The following is a 21,493-nucleotide window of genomic DNA, read 5'->3' as shown; positions in this document are numbered from 1 at the left end:
AATAAATCGTATAGCAAAAACCTCTGACGTCAGCACATATTGTGATCGTGTGATCAATGGTCAACAAGACAATGTTTACGTTAAATAACTCATAAAAAACAGCTCTTCACTACATATTTGATATTTATTATGTAAGTATAGATAGGCCAACATTGTGTCGTAGGGTTGCTGTATACACCTTGTGTCTTTAAATTACTCTAATTATAAATTTTGACTGGTTGTTTGATTTGTAAAAAACAGGATGAATAAAGCTGTACATGTAAATCAGGTTCAGGGGAGAACTTGGTCAAATGTGGAGATACAAATTACAAAAAAAATTATTTGTTTCATGGATAGTCATGTTAAGAGTGGTTCCAATCCATTATTAACAAATGAGAAATAAAATGCCAGCAGCTATAATTTTGAGATGATAAAAAACCAAATTAAATATAGAATAGTCAAAATAGGCCTATAAACACACTTTAAATAAGGCAGCTACATGGATGAGGGCAGTATCGCCCTTTACCGTCAGTTATCAAACGGTCATTTTCAGCTACCGTTAGTGTCAAATTGGTCAAAATTTTACTGTGATTAGTCAAAATATTCTTTTCGTTATGAAATATTTATCGTTACTGTCATTTTTTGGAAAAATTTAACTTGATTTGTTAAAATCATTCGATTTTATAGCATCTAAAGGAGAGTGTACAATTTATCATATTGCACCAAAATTTACTGTTAATCGCATTTGGCAAGAATTTTTACCGTTATTCGGCATAAAGGTACCCCCATTACCACCCTCATATGAGGCATGCCTGAAAAAGCATGAACTTGAATAGTTAACATGATGCCCATGAAAACCACTCGCTTGTCATGTCACACATATTCATGTGGTAAGGAAAGACCATTACAGTCAGTCGTGAAACCATAATTTTTTCGGCTATCGTAAGTGTCAAATTGATTAAAATTTTACTGTGATTTGTCAAAATATCCTTCTTCACCTTAATGCTACATTGTAATTGTCCACCTTTACTGCACCTCACACAGGTTGTCGTAAAACTTACTTCATGAAACAAAATAATTGTCGCCAGACTTGAAAAGTTATTGTTGTACAACGTTAATAGTTCAAGCGAGACAGATTCTGGTGTCAGCTGGGGAACAGAAATAAGGTGAATTGTGAATCTTCAGAGGTCTGAAATAATTATCATTGCTTTTATTTTTGGAAAAAATTAATGTGAATCATCATAATTAGTTGTCAAAATTTTCCTGTCCTGAAGACCTGAATACAAGTGAAATATGTGCCACTGTCAGTCACAACTAAAATCAAGCAACAATCGACGATTTAATTTCATTGGTCAGTGATTATGATCATCTATACATGTATATATGTTTAGGGGATGAGGTCTGTTTCACATGCACATTTGTAAGTAATTAAAATACATGTAGGTCACAATACAATTTTTTTTCAGACGCTGGCAAATAAATCGAATACTTACAATATTTTCCAATTTTACAGTCAAAACTATTTGTACTACAAATACATAGAATAATTTATATATTCAAAATACACGTTGTGTACAAGTCAAACTGTTGTACAGAGTAACTATCTTACTTTGACCTCAATTTTCATGGGTCATTGAATTGGTCAATGATAATTTTTGATGATTAACTTAGTTTTCATTTAATTTGCTAGGTACATGTACATGTAGGTCTAGGTTGTATAAGTAATATAATTAATGGTCAGTTAAAGTTGAAGTTTAATCATTGATCATTAGATATAAATTAATAGGTTAGTTTCTTCAATATTGAGGTCCAAATGTACATTTGTAATCAATCACCAACATATTTTGAAAATACTGATTGTAAGACCTCACTTGCATCATGTACATGGTTCATAAGTCAATGGTATATTTTTTGTGATAGTTTACTTTCTCTGATACTGTAAGTAATATGATACCCATACATGTACATAGTGTTTCCTGCAGCTTTTAAAAAGGGCAGGGTAATTGTTAGCTCAGAGGGCACGTTAAGCGCGATGAACAACAATTTTAGGGCGCTAACTATAAACAGGCAATTTCTATAAAATGGATTCATTTAAAACATACTAGTTTAATGCTATAAAAAGGACATATACATCTGTAATCAATCATTAAAACAAATGTTAAACAAGAAAAAGTGTATATATGAAATATTTAAAACAATAAACACAATTTAGCTAGCTAGCTCTAGCTAGAATTCAAAAGGGGCAGGGTCCCAGTTTTTACTGTATAGGTTGTTGTTTTTTTAAATAAAGATGCATTTCAACTATAGTCTTTATGTCATTGTTTGTGTAGTTATGTATAGTACATCTTCATCAACATACAATTTTTATTATGTTTTTATAGTTTAAATGCACTCTACCCATTAGTAAAGAATATGGTTTGATTATATCTATATAAGAATTATAATTTTTATTACAACAATAAGAAGTTATTGGTTTTTGGAAAGTTTGCTATAGCTTGCTATTGCTGCTTTCCATAGCCATCGGCCTCAAACTTATGGTGACAGATTATCGCCATTTATTCTGATCCGAGATAATTTAGTACTAGTATTAGTGTTTGAATTCTGTGTCTTGGAAGGTTCTTTTAAAATTTTGAGTAACTACTTATTTGACACAGCTTTAATAAAAAAGAATTGAATATTCACCGACGATTCAGATGAATTTAACTTCATTTTGAAAATGAGAACACTACTTCGCGGAGCTGCCATACGATAAAGAGAAAATCACAAGAAATCTACGCCAGATTGCGTCAGTTTCATTCATGAAAATTTCATGAAAGAACATTTTCAGCTCTACTTTTACCTGTTTACTATGTACGTACGTAAACGTGGTCAAAGCCCGAGAGTATCGAAAAAATCGGGAATGACTGATTAAAATGCAGAGCAAGTTGTCATTTTGACTGCCAAGCCGTCGGATAATTGACAAGTGATGATGTTTTGTTAAATAAAACACAGGTGATAGAATATCAAATACTCAATAATTATATGTCTAATGTCTCATTAAGGGACGAGTACAGGTAAATGCGGTACCACCGGCTTTCATAAAAAAAAAATAATAAATGCATTGTTTTTGTCGAAACATCGATCGAAATGTTTTGATGCCAAAAAACATTTGAAAACTTTTAATTCCGTTATTTAAACACATTTCAATGTGGATATAAGGGCCTTCACTCGTTTAGCATGCTAAAGTGGATCAAACTGACAGCAGAAAAACATCGACCCAACGTCAATTCTTCTTCAGTCTTCTTCCAATAATTTACATCATACCACCTCTGGTTTATTATCGCAAATTCGTATCATATAGCATCCGTATTAAAAGCAACCGAGTGTCAGCATCTACTTCTTAGAATAACATAGCTCAGGGTATGAAGACAAGTGCTGTAGAAATGATTAAGGTTCATGAAATTATGATGATGTGTACCCTTTGACTTAAATGGCTGCATTTTCACCTCAAAATTTATATAGATTACAGACAAACATGTGCATAGCATGCCCTATTTAAATATAAATTCAATTGCTTTTTCATCCAATCACAGAGGCAATTATTACCATAATAATAATTATAATATATCAAACGAATGGCTTACAACAAAAATTCTATGAATCTAGCGTATATAAACTTTTTTTTCCTTTGGTCATACTGCTGTTGTTATGCTCCCACCGTATTGAGTTTTATCCTTGTTCTTCTGTAAGTATGTACATTCTTCCCTTACTTATGTACCTCTGTATATTCCAAAAATCGTTTCTGTTTTCTTACTTTAGTTTCCCTGAACCAAATTGTATGAAACTGATACGCAATGCTTATAACCACAATTCACAAGTCAAGTTTGAATTTAAGTTGCGTATTTTTTACCATTCTATAGCGTTTAATGCTACTTTACAAAAAGAAAAGTTGCTGGAAATTTTAGTTTCTGTTCTCTAAGTATAGTTTGTCTTAACCAAATGTTATGAAACTTATACACAATTCTCATTACCACAAACACTGATCAAGTTTGAATTTTGGTGGATTTATTTTTACTGCTCTAGGGTTGTGCCTTGTTAAATGGAACCAGATGCTCCACATGGCACCGCTTTATACGACCGCAGAAGTTGAACCTTGAAGTTGAACAGTTGGGACAAGTATGGACACAACATTTAAGCTTGATACAGCTCTGAATTTGGATCGCGATCAAAATGTTGACATAACAAAAAGGTGTTTGACAGAAAACAAATGTCAAGATCTTACAATTCTATTGCGCAATACTGTATAATTAGGATGAATACACAATGTTTATTAACCCATAATTCAGATCAAGTAAAAATTTTGGTAGTGTCACATTTACAGTTCTTGAGTTTATAACGTTAATGCCAACGAGGGCATCATTTGAGTCCCATGGACATGTTCCCTATTTTTGATAAAAGCCTTTAATATAAATTCACTTTTTAGCTCACCTGGCCCGAAGGGCCAAGTGAGCTATTCCCATCACTTTGCGTCCGGCGTCCGTCGTCGTCGTCGTCGTCCGTCGTCCGTCGTCGTCCGTCGTCGTCCGTCGTCGTTAACTTTTACAAAAATCTTCTCCTCTGAAACTACTGGGCCAAATCAAACCAAACTTGGCCACAATCATCATTGGGGTATCTAGTTTAAAAAATGTGTGGCGTGACCCGGTCAACCAACCAAGATGGCCGCCACGGCTAAAAATAGAACATAGGGGTAAAATGCAGTTTTTGGCTTATAACTCAGAAACCAAAGCATTTAGAGCAAATCTGACATGGGGTAAAAATGTTTATCAGGTCAAGATCTATCTGCCCTGAAATTTTCAGATGAATCAGTCAATCGGTTGTTGGGTTGCTGCCCCTGAATTGGTAATTTTGAGGAAATTTTGCTGTTTTTGGTTATTATCTTGAATATTATTATAGATAGAGATAAACTGTAAACAGCAATAATGTTCAGCAAAGTAAGATCTACAAATAAGTCAACATGACCAAAATGGTCAGTTGACCCGTTTAGGAGTTATTGCCCTTTATAGTCAATTTTTAACCATTTTTCGTAAATTAAAGTAATCTTTTACAAAAATCTTCTCCTCTGAAACTACTGGGCCAAATTAATTCAAACTTGGCCACAATCATCTTTGGGGTATCTAGTTTAAAAAATGTGTGGCGTGACCTGGTCAACCAACCAAGATGGCCGCCACCGCTAAAAATAGAACATAGGGGTAAAATGCAGTTTTTGGCTTATAACTCAAAAACCAAAGCATTTTGAGGAAATCTGACATGGGATAAAAATGTTTATCAGGTCAAGATCTATCTGCCCTGAAATTTTCAGATGAATCGGTCAATCGGTTGTTGGGTTGCTGCCCCTGAATTGGTAATTTTGAGGAAATTTTGCTGTTTTTGGTTATTATCTTGAATATTATTATAGATAGAGATAAATTGTAAACAGCAATAATGTTCAGCAAAGTAAGATCTACAAATAAGTCAACATGACCAAAATGGTCAGTTGACCCCTTTAGGAGTTATTGCCCTTTATAGTCAATCTTTAACCATTTTTCATAAATCTAAGTAATCTTTTACAAAATCTCCACTGAAACTACTAGGCCACAATCATCTTTGGGGTATCTAGTTTGAAAAATGTGTCCGATGACCTGGCCATTCAACCAAGATGGCCGCCACGGCTAAAAATAGAACATAGGGGTAAAATGCAGTTTTTGGCTTATAACTATGAAACCAAAGCATCTAGAGCAAATCTGACAAGAAGTTAAATTGTTAATCAAGTCAATATCTATCTGCCCTGAATTTTTCAGATGAATTGGACAACTGGTTGTTGGGTTGCTGCCCTCCAATTGGTAATTTTTAAAGAAGTTTTGCCGTTTTTGGTTATCTTGAATACTATTATAGATAGCGATAAACTGTAAACAGCAATAATGTTCAGCAAAGTAAGATCTACAAATAAGTCAACATGACCTAAATGGTCAATTGACCCCTTAAGGAGTTATTGCCCTTTATAGTCAATTTTTAACAATTTTCATTAATTTGGTAAATTTATGTAAATTTTTACCAAATATAGTCTTCTGTTACTAATGGGCAAAGTTCATTATAGATATAATTGTAAGAAGCAAAATCGTTCAGTAAAGTAAGAACTTCAAACACATCACCATCACCAAAATACAATTTTGTCATGAATCCATTTGTGTCCTTTGTTTAATATGCACATAGACCAAGGTGAGCGACACAGGCTCTTTAGAGCCTCTAGTTTTACAGTTGTATTGATTTAAGTTACTGTAACTATTTATAAGTAAGGATGCAGTATTTTTTGCAAAGAACCAATGCTATCCAAAAGAGTTCAAAGAATGAAAATGTATTAATAACTATAGGCCACAATTAAGGTTGTCAAAAATGAGAAATGTTTGTACCATATACATGTAGAGAGCTTTAAAAGGCCCCGCCGGATATGAAACATGTGGAACAATTCAAACAAACAAAAAACTTGCGTGTTAATTTACTAAAAACAAATATGAAGGACCTAAACCAATAGAAAAATACTAATTCACAGGCCCTTGAAGTTGACATGGTACTTAAAGAAATTAACAGAGCTTTCTGAATGTATTTTTCATTATTTTAGATCTACAGCTTAAGGTTGTAATCATGAGAAAATATCAAAACTTTTTATGATAAACATAAAAAAAGTGATTTTTTTATCCTTACTGATGAGACAATGGTTTAGTTCAAAACATCAAAGCTGTGATGAAATACATATTTGAAATAATACACGTCTATAACCTTTTTGGAATAATACACAGCTACAGTTGCAAACTTTCCAGAGGTGCTATCCAGCACTTTGATTTTTTATAATATTTCAAAGTTTTTAATGTCATTTACTGGCTATACAGCCATTGCACGGTAGGAATTGATGAAATCTGTGAGCAATTCTAATTTGATAATGTTTAGAACGTAGATTGCTAATAAAAAGTATAATTATCAAGTAGAAATTGCAATATTTTTTTTCCAATATGTTCAAAGACAGTTAATATCTTTAAGGTAACATTATTATGTTATATATATTCAATTGGTACTTTATTCCTTATTTTGGTACTAGATAATATTTTTAGAGCACAAATTTGTAATAAGCTAAAACAGGGGAAGTAACTCCAAAATTAATTTCCACCACGTTTGCGTTAACTGTGTTGAGATGGAAGGCATTTCTGTAACGGCATAGTTTTATTTTGATGACTTAAATTCAATTCTAAAGTCATGAAAGTCTTCATTTATACACTCCTCCATTGTAACTTGGAGATCGAAAATGCCGACCCAAGCTAAATACACTCATTGACACATTCATCAAAATTATGACAAAAAGATACATTGTCCTAATTAAATTACTTAGTTATTAACACCTTTGAAGTCTTTATCATTGTAATTGATTGTAATGATATAATTAACCTGGGGGCAATCACAAAGGTATCATATGTAATTAACAGGGCGCCATTACACGCCAAAATCATCTGTAGGAAACACTAGTACATGTACATGTATTTGGTCTATACAATTATTGTAAGGAGTGCATGTACAGTTAAACATGTAAAATTAATGTCTGAGAGGGTTCATCTGACTTTGACCTCATTTTAATGGTTCAATGATTAGTGTTACATTTGTATTAAAGTACATTTGTATTGTGATCATATCAAGTTATAAGTTACTATTAGTAATATTTAATATGTACATTAAGGTCAATTGTATTTGGTGTATAGAATGATTGTAAGGTTACAAGACAATACATATGCAGGGTTCTCGCTAAGGATTTTTAATGGCGAGTCCAGGGACTAGTCATTTTTGGCCATGATGATCATGTTATGATACAACAGCAAGAAGAAAATGATTTATTGCAATATAGTGTAATATTTTAGTCTCCATTTCCTAACAGAGCAATGAAATGACATTAAATTCAGATCACTTTAAAATTTTTGCAAATTAAATGATGATATTTGTGTTAAACTATGTTCAGTTTATACAAAATATTTCAATCTTGATGCATCTGTGGACTCACTAGTTTTGAAAATGGTGAGTCCAGACAGATTTTGATGAGTCCAGGACTCATGGACTCGCCTTAGTCATAGCTGTCAACTGACCCGTATTCTGCGGGTGTGACCCGGGATTTTCACAATTTTGAGGGATCACCCGGATCACCCGCCGGGTCATTGATATAACGCGGGAATTCCGAAAATGACCCGATTTTTCACGTATTTCTTAGCCTTGAGATTGATTTCATAAGCAATATTCAATTTAAATACCGGCAAATTCGTAATTCTTCCATGAACAGAAAGTTAAACTAGCTATGTAAACTTTCAAATTAATTGACCCATTAAGTGCATGGCTTCACTTGACAGCTTTGGTGTCAACACACACTGTTAATTAATACCAATTACCTTAGCTTTAGGTCGTAAATAAATTGCTCTATTTGTTTACAAAAATATTTCAACCAAGATTTACTTCCCCTTATTTGTCAGTATTCAAAATTATTCCTTATATTTACGTTTTATAGGTGAAAAATATTTAATAATGAAAATATAAAATTCAAATACATATTTTTATACCTTTATACAATTTTAAAAAAATAGTTGAAAATTATATTTTACATTTATACTTCCTTTAACTGTATTACTATATTTTAACATAGTCTAATTTTCTTATTATTAAATTAACAGAGGATGTGTTTAAATGCTACAGAGCCAATAATGTCAAACCTTCTATATTGTATTATCGCTATTTTGTGCATTTTTCCTTTCATCTTTTTTTGTGAGAATTTTCATATCATGCTTCTTGCTTGATATGGAAAAATTATCACTAGAAACTAAGGAAGCAACGTGGTGTTGCTAACGAAATTGACATTGAAAAAAATAGGTAAAATAGCGATAAACAGATTATCATTGGTCATCTCAACTCGATTGCTTTTCTCACTTTCGCTGTACCAGCTCAAGCGAGAAAATCAATCTCGTTGAGATAATCAACGATAATCTATAAGTATTTCACAATCTTAAAGAGCAAACAGGATACTCAAATTTATAAAAAAATCTTTAAAAGTGCAATAAAAAAAAAATTAATAGAATTTAAAATGACTTAACCAAGTGAACATGCATTGATGTTTTGGTATCTTTTTTTTTATTTAAATTTTAAGAAAATATACCATTAATATTGAAATTCTGCTCGAAAAAGTTTGTACGCGTTATGACCTGAGATTTGATTCTTCAATGCAGGTCATGACCTGCATTTTCATCATCACAGGTTGACAGGTATGGCCTTAGTGAGAACCCTGACATATGTACAAGACCTTCTGACAGTATTCATTTGACCTTGACCTTATTTTCATGGATCTTTTATAACAGTATGTGTTTGAAATACATGATCGCAAAACTTTTTACAGCTCTTCTATAAAAGCATTCCAGGGCAATAACTAGGATTCGAATTCCTGGGAGGCAGGGGTTTGTGGGCCGCCGATTGAGGCCCCTATAGATTTTTTTTCTCTCTGTAAAATGGCTAAAAATTACCGTTTTCCTTTGATTTCCTTACTTTCAGAAACATCGATATTGCTTGAACCTGGGAGCAATTTTTATGCAAAAACAAGCTGAGATTGCTGTTAGGGGTGAGCAAAGGCTCTGTCTTGAAGGCCGTACTTTGCCCTATAATTATTAACATTAAATACAATGTGACCGTGCATTTTGTTCTCAATAAAATCAGTGGCCTGTAAAAATAACCTGTTTTCCTTTCGATTTCCTTACTTTAAGAAACATCAGTATTGCTGGATCCTGGAAGCAATTTTTATGCAAACAATTATTATCTGTATTTAAAGATATTTTTGTAAGAAACAAAACTGGTAAGTTAAAAAAACATATAAAGCAAAATCATAGAACGCAAGATATTTTTTTTTATCGAGGACCTTGAATTTCAATATTGTTTAAAACTGAACAGACATGTATATAACTACAACCAGGGACTTTCTATACTAGTATATACTTAGAACAGAAAGCCCCTGCTACAATGAATTGGAGTGTTTAACTACTAAGGCATTGACCATAATGTTCAAGTATGATCGGGAGACGTTAAAAAAAATATCCAACAGCTGATTCAGCCGGTAACCAATTTCCAATATCATAAAAGAATCACAATACAAAGGGATCTTCCTCTGCTTAATTGGGCCCCTAAATAAATGTGAATAGTTAAGTTTTATTCAAAATTGGCAAAGTTTCATATGTGTTCTTGTACGAATACTGAATAACAGATGGACGGCCGCACGAAAATATAAAAATAAAAAAATAACGAAACAGTTCACTATGGATAAAAAATTCGGACAATGACAGATATATCACGTATCATGATAACACTGTTAAACTGTAAACTTGTGTTGTTTATGATATAAATTCAAGTTCTCGTGTACATATTGTCAATATTTCATTTCATTACTTTGGAAAAAAAATTGGTGCAGAAAATTCAGGGGAGGCAGTTGCTTGACCTTGCTTAAAAAAAATTGTTCTAATGTTAGGAATGATGACATTGAATAACAAGTGTTCAAGTGCAATTTTGTCGAGCCTTCGACTTTAGTCGAAAAAGCGAGACTAAGCGATCCTACATTCCGTCGTCGGCGTCGTCGTCGGCGGCCTCCACAAATATTCACTCTGTGGTTAAAGTTTTTGAAATTTTAATAACTTTCTTAAACTATACTGGATTTCTACCAAACTTGGACAGAAGCTTGTTTATGATCATAAGATAGTATCGAGAAGTAATTTTTATAAAAATAAAATTCCATTTTTTCCATAATTTACTTTTAAATGGACTTAGTTTTTCTGCGGGGAAACATTACATTCATTCTGTGGTTAAAGTTTTTGGAATTTTAATAACTTTTTTAAACTATCCTTGGTTTGTACCAAACTTGGACAGAAGCTTGTTTATGATCATAAGATAGTATCCAGAAGCAAATTTTGTAAATAAATAAATCCATTTTTTCCGTATTTTACTTTTAAATGGACTTAGTTTTTCTGCAGGGAAACATTACATTCACTCTGTGGTAAAAGTTTTTAGAATTTAAATAACTTTCTTAAACTATCTTGGGTTTGTACCAAACTTGGACAGAAGCTTATTTATGATCCTTAGATAGTATCCAGAAGTAAATTTTGTATAAAGATAACTCCATTTTTTCTGTTTTTTACTTTTAAATTGACTTAGATTTTCTTCCAGTTAACATTACATACAGTCTGCAATTAAAGTTTTTAAAACATTTATTAGATTCATTAACTATCATAGATTTTTACCAAACTTGACAGAATCTTCTTACAATCATAGGATAGTATCAAGAGGAATGTTTTTATTGATTTTTTGCCTCTTTTTTGTTGAGCCTGTGATGAACAGCAAAAGTAGGCGAGACACTGGGTTCCGCGGAACCCTTACAAATTTTTTTCTATACAAATGTATCTTTCTCCAAATATACAAGAACGTTATATCAGTATGATTCAGTAGAGGCCCACTATGCATGTTATGTAATTTAGTTGTTAGAACATTGTACATTTAAAGCTTTTGATTTATAACTAGACATAGACAGAGCCAGAGTCAGAAATTAGGACATAAAGCTCTGATTCCTTAAATGGCTTTTGCTATACTTTTGGTCTATTTATGTTAAACAACTGTATCTGCTTTCAATATTTGATTTAGGTTTCTTATTTTCATGTGGTAGTGGGTCAGGGATACACCAAGAATAATAAATAGTGTTAAAAATATTTACAAACATTTGTGTTTTTTTTCCCCATTTCAGATACATTGTACATGTACCTTTTGAAGCCTTGTGACATTTTATGGTAAAAGGGGGCAAAATACCATGTTAAAATTTTAATGTATATTTTCTACACAAAATTTTTATCATTCCAGATACTTATTGAAGTAACATAACTAGATTATGTAGTTTGGATTAATGGCTTTTATTATTTGAAACTCCTTTATCTGATAGGGGATGTTAGGCAATGTCAGGTTATATTTTTAACATCCTACTAGAACACACCCGTGAAATCGCGGGTCCGTGATTGAATTAAAGTATATAACCATGCGTAAGTCTTATTGTAGTATTGGTATTTTCATCAGATAAAGTCATGCCGATTATAAGATGCACAGTTTTCTCTGCTTTCAAAATCTTTCTGCTTGAACCTGTCGACCTGGAACTTATCAATTATTGGTAATATTAATTATTTGGAAATCAAAAGGTCCTTGAATGGAGTATTTTTTTAATCAACAGCATTGTCCTACATAAGTTATAAAATTAATACAGTTGAACTCTTTGATTCGCTGTTTTACATCATGCCCGCTAACATATTGAAAACTACGCCTTACAGATTTTTAGTATTCGTATGGTCATCTTAGAAAGTCTTACTAATTAAATTACTACAATAGGGAACAAATTGACAATGATTGAATTTAGTAGTGTCAAGCCTGTGATTATGACCAGTCTAATATATGTAGCATCCTAAATATTACTTTTGGTGGTGCACCTGTCAGATGCGGAACGTACAGATAAGGTAATAGGTAACAGGTGAATATATATTATAATATTGGTATCGGTATCGGATTCGACCCGGAATTTGATAATTATTGGCAATATTAATTATGTGGAAAACAAAAGGGTCTGGAGTAGTGTAATTTTTAATCAACACTATTGTCCGATATTAGTTATATATAAAGTTGAATTCTTGGATTTGTCGTTTTTACGTGATGACAGCTGACAAATTGGACCTTGTAATTTTAGTATTATAGATTATACAGTGTTTTCTTCTACATGTACATGTAACAATAAGTTTTTGTTGTTTGTTTGTATATTTATCATTATCATGATAAACAATGTCAATATATTGTCAGATCCAAGCACTTTTTTTAACATAGTTTTTCCATATAGTTATTGACCATAACAAGCATGGTGTTTATGAATAAAAATAGGTTATCAGTTTGGACTTTGCACTTTAAGGTTGTAAGTACAATTTTAGATTTTTTGGTTTTATAACCTTCTGATGGTTAATAAGAGCATATACAAATTTATATTTAGATAATTACAACAAATTGATAACATATATTATATGTGTGTATTGTAACAGTACTTAAAAATTTATGGAATACACAATTTAGCATGTAACAAGTCCTTTTCAGAGGAAATATGGGGATTTTATTTTCATTATCATGTACATCTAATCAAGGAGATTCTCAATCCACTTCAGTATATACATGTACATGTATAGGTACTAAGTCCAGAAACATTTACATCTAAAAGTGCAGTCCAACTTGTACCTTTTAAAGTTCAATCACATTGTGCCTGTTCAACACTAGCTATATTTAACTGGTTAATGACAACTGGTAGGGTTTTTTATTTGATTTTTTCATGTATATAATTTATTAACATATTATAATTACTATGGACTTGAACTTTCAGTTGTTTTTATTATTTTTTATTTGTGTGTAACTGTGTTTTTTTTATGTAGTACTTTTCGTACAATGCCCTGTTAGTCTGGCTCTCTCCTGTCAGTTTGTTCTCATGATTATAGCCTTTAAGTTTTGTAATTTAATATTTATTGTTCTGAGATATTGGCTGCTGCACTTTTACTATGCATATTGTTTTAATTCACCTGGGGCCTGTAAGCCATGTGAGCTGTTGCCATCACTTAAAGTCTGTCATCATAAACTTTATAAAATTCTCCTGTGAAACTACTGGGCAAAATTTCACAAGGGTGTTTGAGTTGATGGGTTATTAAGTTCAAAAATTGTATCAGGAATTTGATCCATCAAGATACTGGTGTTGTTGCTAAACATAGAACATGAAGATAAAATGGAGTTTTTGGTTCATACATAAAAAAACTTAAATAATAAGCATTCTTGTTTGCCTATTCCACTAGGGCCTTTAGATGACATAATCAATATTGCCAAAATATATGGTAGAGGTGATTTTATATATCTGTATTTCTCATATTGTTCATTTGAAATCATGTCATGATGTGTAAATATGCTTAATATTTTCGTGAAGATATACATATGAATGCATAATGAACAAGTTATATGTAATCTTATAAAACATGGGTTCAAAGATTCAGCAATCTAACAACACAAGTTGACCAAAATTAACCCCAAAAAAAATCTGATATCTTATGGCAAATGAAATAAAAATAAGATGACAAATTTGTAATAAATATATTTATATATCAATATTGTTTGTAACATACATGTATTTACAATAGCAAAATGAATAGTCATTGATTAACATTTATCACCTTCTTACTAAAAGGTATTTTATTTCTTTCACTTCATTTCATTTATTTTGTTACTTTCCTGTAAACCATATATATCTGAAGTTGACATGGTGTAATACAGTAAAATCTTTAGATTGCTTGTCCATAGCATGTACATGTTCTTGTCTTAATTTTATAGTCAGTGATATTGATGCCTCGTTCACACGTACATTTAATTCGAATTTAATTCGAATCGAATGCGAATCGAAATTCGCTAATCACGATCACACACTCTTCTTTTTTGATTCGAATTAGCCAATTCGCATTAGAAATATGCTTTTGATAATTCAAACTGAAAGTCAACGTCGTTTGGACGTGAAACGTTTCGAATGCGAATTAAACTAATTCGAATTAGTTAATGCGAATTGAATTCGAATTACGTGTGAACTCAGCATTATATGACCATTATCTGTATTGTTGTTGCTCCAAAAGTCGATTGACCAGAAGTCACCAGATATATACTAGTACATGTACTTGGGCAGTTAGGACTTTCACAGTATAGAAAAAACTCACGATATACTTGAAATAGAAAATGATTTTCAATGAAAAATTAATGAGGCATATGTTAGAATAAATGTAATTAAACTATTGATTTCTTTTGATGTTGCAGATTAAAAGAAGATAGTAATTGAAACATTGTAATGGCTTCTATAGCTGTAATAGATGCAGCTGTCGTAGATCCATCTCCTATTGTTTCACAGCCGTTGACAGTACCAGAAATTGACATCGCCTACGAATCAGATGTATCAGAAGATCTCAACTCCAATGCTTCACATGTCAAAGAAGCTTTTACTAAGTCAGAAAAAGGAAAGCTTCTTAAACGCAGAGAGGTAAAATATTTTTCACACTCTGAGTGACTCAATATAAACTTCATTTAATTCAAAGCACAAAGGATTTCTGAGGGTGTTGCAATGAATGATAAAGTAAGAAAGTTATTGTCTAGTATACAATGGTACAGTTGGATGAGATTTGATTAAAGGGGTCAGTTTTTTTATGAGTCTGCATAATTTCATTGTGGAAGTGAGTCTTGGCACGCCTGCATTCTGTTTGCAACGATGTAGTCAACTTCAACATTCAGTCTGTGGTTGATAAATTTGACAGAACTTGATGAAATTGTAGGAAACATGGACAGAAGCAATTATGATCCAGAGACCATATCCTGAGCCAAATATTTAGTTTTTTTTTTAATTTTCGAATTTAAGCTGATAAGTGTACTTACACATGCCTTGGAGAAAGGGTTAAATTTTTTAATTGTCAGTAAATAAAACGTGCATATAATTTCCTTGTCAGAATTGAAAGGACTAAGGGTAATCCTATTGTTTATCTACACCAAAATGAAAATGTTGTTACATTGAATTTCCAATGTTTAGGACCTTTTAAACCGATCAAAACCTTTTGGTGTACACTTTTGTAGATATTACCTAGAATACATAAGATTCTGAAATGGTGAATTGGGTTAATATTTAAAATATATTAATTTTTGCTATATTTTTAACAGAGACATTTTTCTCAAGCATCTGACTCAGAAGAAGGGGAAAATGAAGTAGAGCACAAAACATCACGACTTGACTTCCTAGCTGGACCTTGTAAGGCTGCTGAACATGCAGAGGAGTTTGTAAAGCGTGTATGGGAAGCTGGATGGAGGGTGGTAAACCATCATAGTCTACCAGATTGGTTGCAAGATAATGACTTTTTACACAAAGGACATAGAGTTCCAACAAATTCATTTAGAGAATGTTTTAAATCTATATTTAGGATTCATACAGAAACTGGAAATATATGGTCCCATTTGTTAGGTAATATATATACTTTATTTACTATTTGTTGTTACTATTTGCTTGAAATTGTCAGGTTTTTCCAAAAATTTTGAAAGACAAGCTTGTTGCTAAGATTTGCAGGGTAAACTGATTTTTTTAATAAATATGTCCAGACATGTCTTAGATTCAATAAGTAGTAGGTCAACTATAAAATTAACAGAGGATACCATTTTTTTTGTATGAATACGACCAATGTCTTTATTAGGTCCATATTTCTCAAAAGCAATTAGGTTTAGGTTAACTATATTCAGTACATAGAATAGATAAAGATACACTTGTTTGTTTGACCAAAGTTTATTTGACTTTGACATCATTTTCATATAAAGATAAGGAGATGTGTATGATTGCCAATGAGACAGCTATCCAAAAAAGTTAGAATGAAGTCTAAATAAACAATTATACTATAGACAACCATAAGTCTTTCAACAATGAAAAAAATCAATACTGTTGGGTCTGCTTTAAAAGGCCATGACATGAAAGGTATGGAACAATTCAATTGAGAAATATAATGGCCAAAAACGATTCACAAAAAAACAAATATGACAGACATGAATAAATCACAACTACCTAAAATACAGGCTCCTGACTTGGTTCATTGGTCAACGTTAAGTGTTCGTCACAAAGTAATCCTGTTTCTCAGAATCTGCTAGTAAAAGGTCAACTATATTAGGTGTCAAGAATGAATGTATGGTTTCAGCAGGCTTAGTTTGACTGATCTCCTTTCCCATAGATCATAAACGGATTGTATATTATTACTAATATATGTCAGAATACTTAAGAAAATATTTATTCTAATGTTTATAACATTACAATTTTGTTTAGGTATGATAGCTTTCATGGGGATAGCCGGATATTTCTTAACTCGTCCATCTGTAGAGATCCAGTGGCAGGAAAAGGCTGTTTTCTCTGCATTCTTTGCTGGTGCAATTTTGTGTTTAGGATTTTCATGGCTGTTTCACACAGTGTTTAATCATTCAGAGAAAGTTGGCAAGCTGTTTAACAAGTAAGTATAACATGCTTGTTTAGATATCATTCAAAAAAATATTGTGAGTAATACGTCAAGAAGACTACAATCCAGCAAACTTATAACATAAGGAAAATTGTTATTGTCGGGACCAATTTCCTATAAGATGAATAAAAAAATTGGAAAACTCCCATCAAAAATTCTTCCTCTTCTCACATGGTAGAAAATGTTTTAACTGTGATCTACAAAAAAGAAAATAGATTTGTTATAAATGTAGGATGTGCATTTTATGATAATTTTAAGATATACACCATTTGAAATTGCTGAATATTTTTTTCCCTGTTCTCTAACTTTAGTTTGCCTCAACCAAATGTTATAAAACTTGACTTATACACAATGCCTATTACCACAATACACAGATCATGTTTACATTTTACTGGTGTAACTTACAATTCTAGAATCATGTTATCATTAATTTATAACGGCAGTTGCAAAATAAACAACCAACTAACAACCTAATATTTGTTCACAAAGTTTTTATGTTTTGTAGGTTGGACTATTGTGGAATTGCCATACTGACCATGGGATCATTTGTACCTTGGCTGTACTACAGTTTTTACTGTCGTCTTGTACCGAAAATTGCCTACTTGGTACTGATCTTTGTTCTAGGAACTATCTGTATTGTTGTTTCTCTCTTTGATAAGTTCAGGGAGCCACAATTCAGAGGAATAAGAGCAGGTAATAACAAACAATAATTAAGTGATGCAAGAAAATTATTATTTTTCAAGTTTAAGTCTGATATTCTTTGCACTGATTTACATCAGGAACATATAATTTAGAAAACAAAAAGTTTGCAAATACAAAAAATAATGAAGAGAAAATCATAAATTCTGTCCTCCAATAATCCATTTTCCTGTTTTAAGCTTTTTTATAGTTTCCATCAAACAAAAAAAGGCAGTTTTTCAATTGAGGGAAAAAGGAGTTCAATATTTTGATTTGACATATATTTATGTGGCCACTTGTTAAGCATGTTTACATGAACTGTTTACTGATAAGATTTGTGATAATTGATTGCCAATATTATCTGAACACTGCTACATATGATTATTGTCTACCAATACATGTATTATCATTGTACACTGCTTTATACATTCATTGTTTGCCAATATTATCATTAAACACTGCTAGATATCATTATCCTTTGCCAATATCATCATTGAACACTGCTAGATATCATCATATTTTGCTAATACCATCATTGAACACTGCTTGATATCATAATTGTTGCCAATGTCATCATTGAACACTGCTAGATATCATTATAGTTTGCAAATATTATCATTAAACACTGCTAGATATCATTATTGTTTGCCAATATCATCATTGAACACTGCCAGATATCATTATCGTTTGCCAATATCATCATTGAACACTGCTAGATATCATTATCTTTTGCCAATATCATCATTGAACACTGCTTTATACGGTCATTGTTTGCCAATATTATCATTAAACACTGCTAGATATCATTATCTTTTGCCAATATCATCATTGAACACTGCTAGATATCATAATCGTTTGCCAATAACATCATTGAACACTGCTAGATATCATTATCATTTGCCAATATCATCATTGAACACTGCTAGATCTTTTGCCAATAATATCATTGAACACTGCTAGATATCATTATTGTTTGCCAATAACATCATTGCACACTGCTAGATTTCAGTAACGTTTGCCAATATCATCATTGAACACTGCTAGATATCATTACTGTTTGCCAATATCATCATTGAACACTGCTAGATATCATTATACTTTGCCAATATCATCATTGTACACTGCTAGATATCATTATCGTTTGCCAATATCATCATTGTACACTGCTAGATATCATTTTTGTACACTGTAAGATACAATCATTGTTTGCCAATATCATCAGTGTATACTGCTAGATACAATCATTGTTTGTCAATATCATCATTGAACACTGCTAGATATCAACATTGTTTGCCAATATCATCATTGAACACTGCTAGATATCATTATCGTTTGCCAATATCATCAGTGTACACTGCTAGATACCAACATTGTTTGCCAATATCATCAGTACAGACTGCTAGATACAATCATTGTTTGCCAATATTAACAGTGTACACTGCTAGATACAATCATTGTTTGCCAATATCATCGTTGTTCACTGCTAGATACAATCATTGTTTGCCAATTTTATCATTATATACTGCTAGATACCAACATTATTTACCAATATCATAATTGTACACTGTTAGATAAAGTTTTTATGGCATAGTTTGTTTTTGTTTACAGGAATGTTTATAGCACTTGGATTAAGTGGAGTGATTCCAGCCTTACATTTTGTTATATCTGATGGGTTTGACCAAGCTGTGAACAATGCCTCGCTAGGCTGGCTTTGTCTGATGGCTGTACTGTATATTGTGGGGGCGCTCATTTATGCATTCAGAGTGCCAGAAAGAATATATCCAGGAAAATTTGACATTTGGGTAAGTTACTAGTGAATATATTAATTACTGTTTAAATATATGGTTTAAAAATGGGCCTCATTTGGCAATATTTTCACTGAAATGTGTAGTTTTAATTTTCAAGATTTGTCTATTATAAAGTTAAATGAAAATTCAAGCAAAACTTAAGTGTTTACAGGGTTTCTTGCCAAAGAATTATTTGATTGATAGATCGAAATGTGTTATGTTATGCAACAGGAAAATAGTGTGCCACAACTACTGAGCCCTTTTTCAGTATAACAAATGCAAGTTTACCAAAATTGATAATGACAGATTTCTTTACCATAACTTCACCAACTTATCAGTTGTAACTATTTACTATTTCTATAAAAAAATGACATATTTGAAGAAAACCAATGTTTATCAATGTCAAGTCAAGACAATCATCTGATGTATATTTTTGTATTTACAAGGTTTACATGACCTAAAAAATCTGTTTCACAAATTAAAATCAGAAGTAGATTTTAAGTTTGATCAATTCTTATGATCTTTTTTTCTATTTTTTAGTGTCAGAGTCATCAGATATTTCATATGTTTGTTCTGGCTGCAGCGTTTGTTCATTACCATGGTATAACACAGATTGCTAGTTACCGTCTAACACTTGGAGATTGTCTAGCTACAGATATTAGTAGTTAGATATAAGCAGAGGATTGTATAATAAGGGGAAATGTTATACGAGAGTTTCTGACTGGTGTGATACAGATTCTAGTGTTTGTTCCTGGCCCTCCTTAGATGAGTGGTTACACGATGTTATGTTTTATTGTTTCCACTTAGATTCAACACTGAGGACACATATCATTATTTATTATATTGTACAGTTTAGTTGTTTTATACTCTTCTAAACATTAATGTAGTGAATATGAATACATTATGAATAATTTTACTGTATTAAACAAGGAAAAGCTTATTTTGATTCAATTTACTACATTTTTTAGCTCACCTGGCCCGAAGGGCCAAGTGAGCTTTTCTCATCACTTGGCGTCCGTCGTCCGTCGTCGTCGTCGTTAACTTTTACAAAAATCTTCTCCTCTGAAACTACTGGGCCAAATCAAACCAAACTTGGCCACAATCATCATTGGGGTATCTAGTTTAAAAAATGTGTGGCGTGACCCGGTCAACCAACCAAGATGGCCGCCACGGCTAAAAATAGAACATAGGGGTAAAATGCAGTTTTTGGCTTATAACTCAAAAACCAAAGCATTTAGAGCAAATCTGACATGGGGTAAAAATGTTTATCAGGTCAAGATCTATCTGCCCTGAAATTTTCAGATGAATCGGTCAATCGGTTGTTGGGTTGCTGCCCCTGAATTGGTAATTTTGAAGAAATTTTGCTGTTTTTGGTTATTATCTTGAATATTATTATAGTTAGAGATAAACTGTAAACAGCAATAATGTTCAGCAAAGTAAATCTACAAATAAGTCAACATGACTAAAATGGTCAGTTGACCCGTTTAGGAGTTATTGCCCTTTATAGTCAATTTTTAACCATTTTTCGTTAATTAAAGTAATCTTTTACAAAAATCTTCTCCTCTGAAACTACTTGGCCAAATTAATCCAAACTTGACCACAATCATCTTTGGGGTATCTAGTTTAAAAAATGTGTGGCGTGACCTGGTCAACCAACCAAGATGGCCGCCACGGCTAAAAATAGAACAAAGGGGTAAAATGCAGTTTTTGGCTTATAACTCAAAAACCAAAGCATTTTGAGGAAATCTGACATGGGATAAAAATGTTTATCAGGTCAAGAACTATCTGCCCTGAAATTTTCAGATGAATCGGTCAATCGGTTGTTGGGTTGCCGCCCCTGAATTGGTAATTTTGAGGAAATTTTGCTGTTTTTGGTTATTATCTTGAATATTATTATAGATAGAGATA

The 21,493-nt window shown here is 32.1% G+C and overlaps 1 protein-coding gene across 1 annotated transcript; it reads left to right on the top strand.

The window, feature by feature from the left end:
* The first annotated feature begins 1 nt into the window (after position 1).
* LOC134690929 (adiponectin receptor protein-like) lies at positions 2-20,545 on the top strand. Its single transcript, XM_063551104.1, has 7 exons — positions 2-131; positions 14,905-15,124; positions 15,793-16,090; positions 16,934-17,114; positions 17,626-17,813; positions 19,407-19,600; positions 20,126-20,545. Exons 2-7 carry the CDS (start codon positions 14,936-14,938, stop codon positions 20,252-20,254), a joined length of 1,179 nt encoding a protein of 392 aa, XP_063407174.1. The 5' UTR covers positions 2-131; positions 14,905-14,935; the 3' UTR covers positions 20,255-20,545.
* The last annotated feature ends 948 nt before the right edge of the window (positions 20,546-21,493 follow it).

This window comes from Mytilus trossulus, chromosome 1 (genome assembly GCF_036588685.1).
Source record: "Mytilus trossulus isolate FHL-02 chromosome 1, PNRI_Mtr1.1.1.hap1, whole genome shotgun sequence".
Classification (NCBI taxonomy): Eukaryota; Metazoa; Mollusca; class Bivalvia; order Mytilida; family Mytilidae; genus Mytilus; species Mytilus trossulus.
This window is presented reverse-complemented; position numbering and strand designations above follow the sequence as displayed.

Excerpts from the sequence above, each read along its gene's own strand:
- LOC134690929 (XM_063551104.1), top strand. The coding sequence starts at position 14,936 with ATGGCTTCTATAGCTGTAATAGATGCAGCTGTCGTAGATCCATCTCCT. Across the intron at positions 17,115-17,625 it reads GTTGGCAAGCTGTTTAACAA|GTTGGACTATTGTGGAATTG; the intron begins GTAAGTATAACA and ends TATGTTTTGTAG. Across the intron at positions 17,814-19,406 it reads ATTCAGAGGAATAAGAGCAG|GAATGTTTATAGCACTTGGA; the intron begins GTAATAACAAAC and ends TTTTGTTTACAG.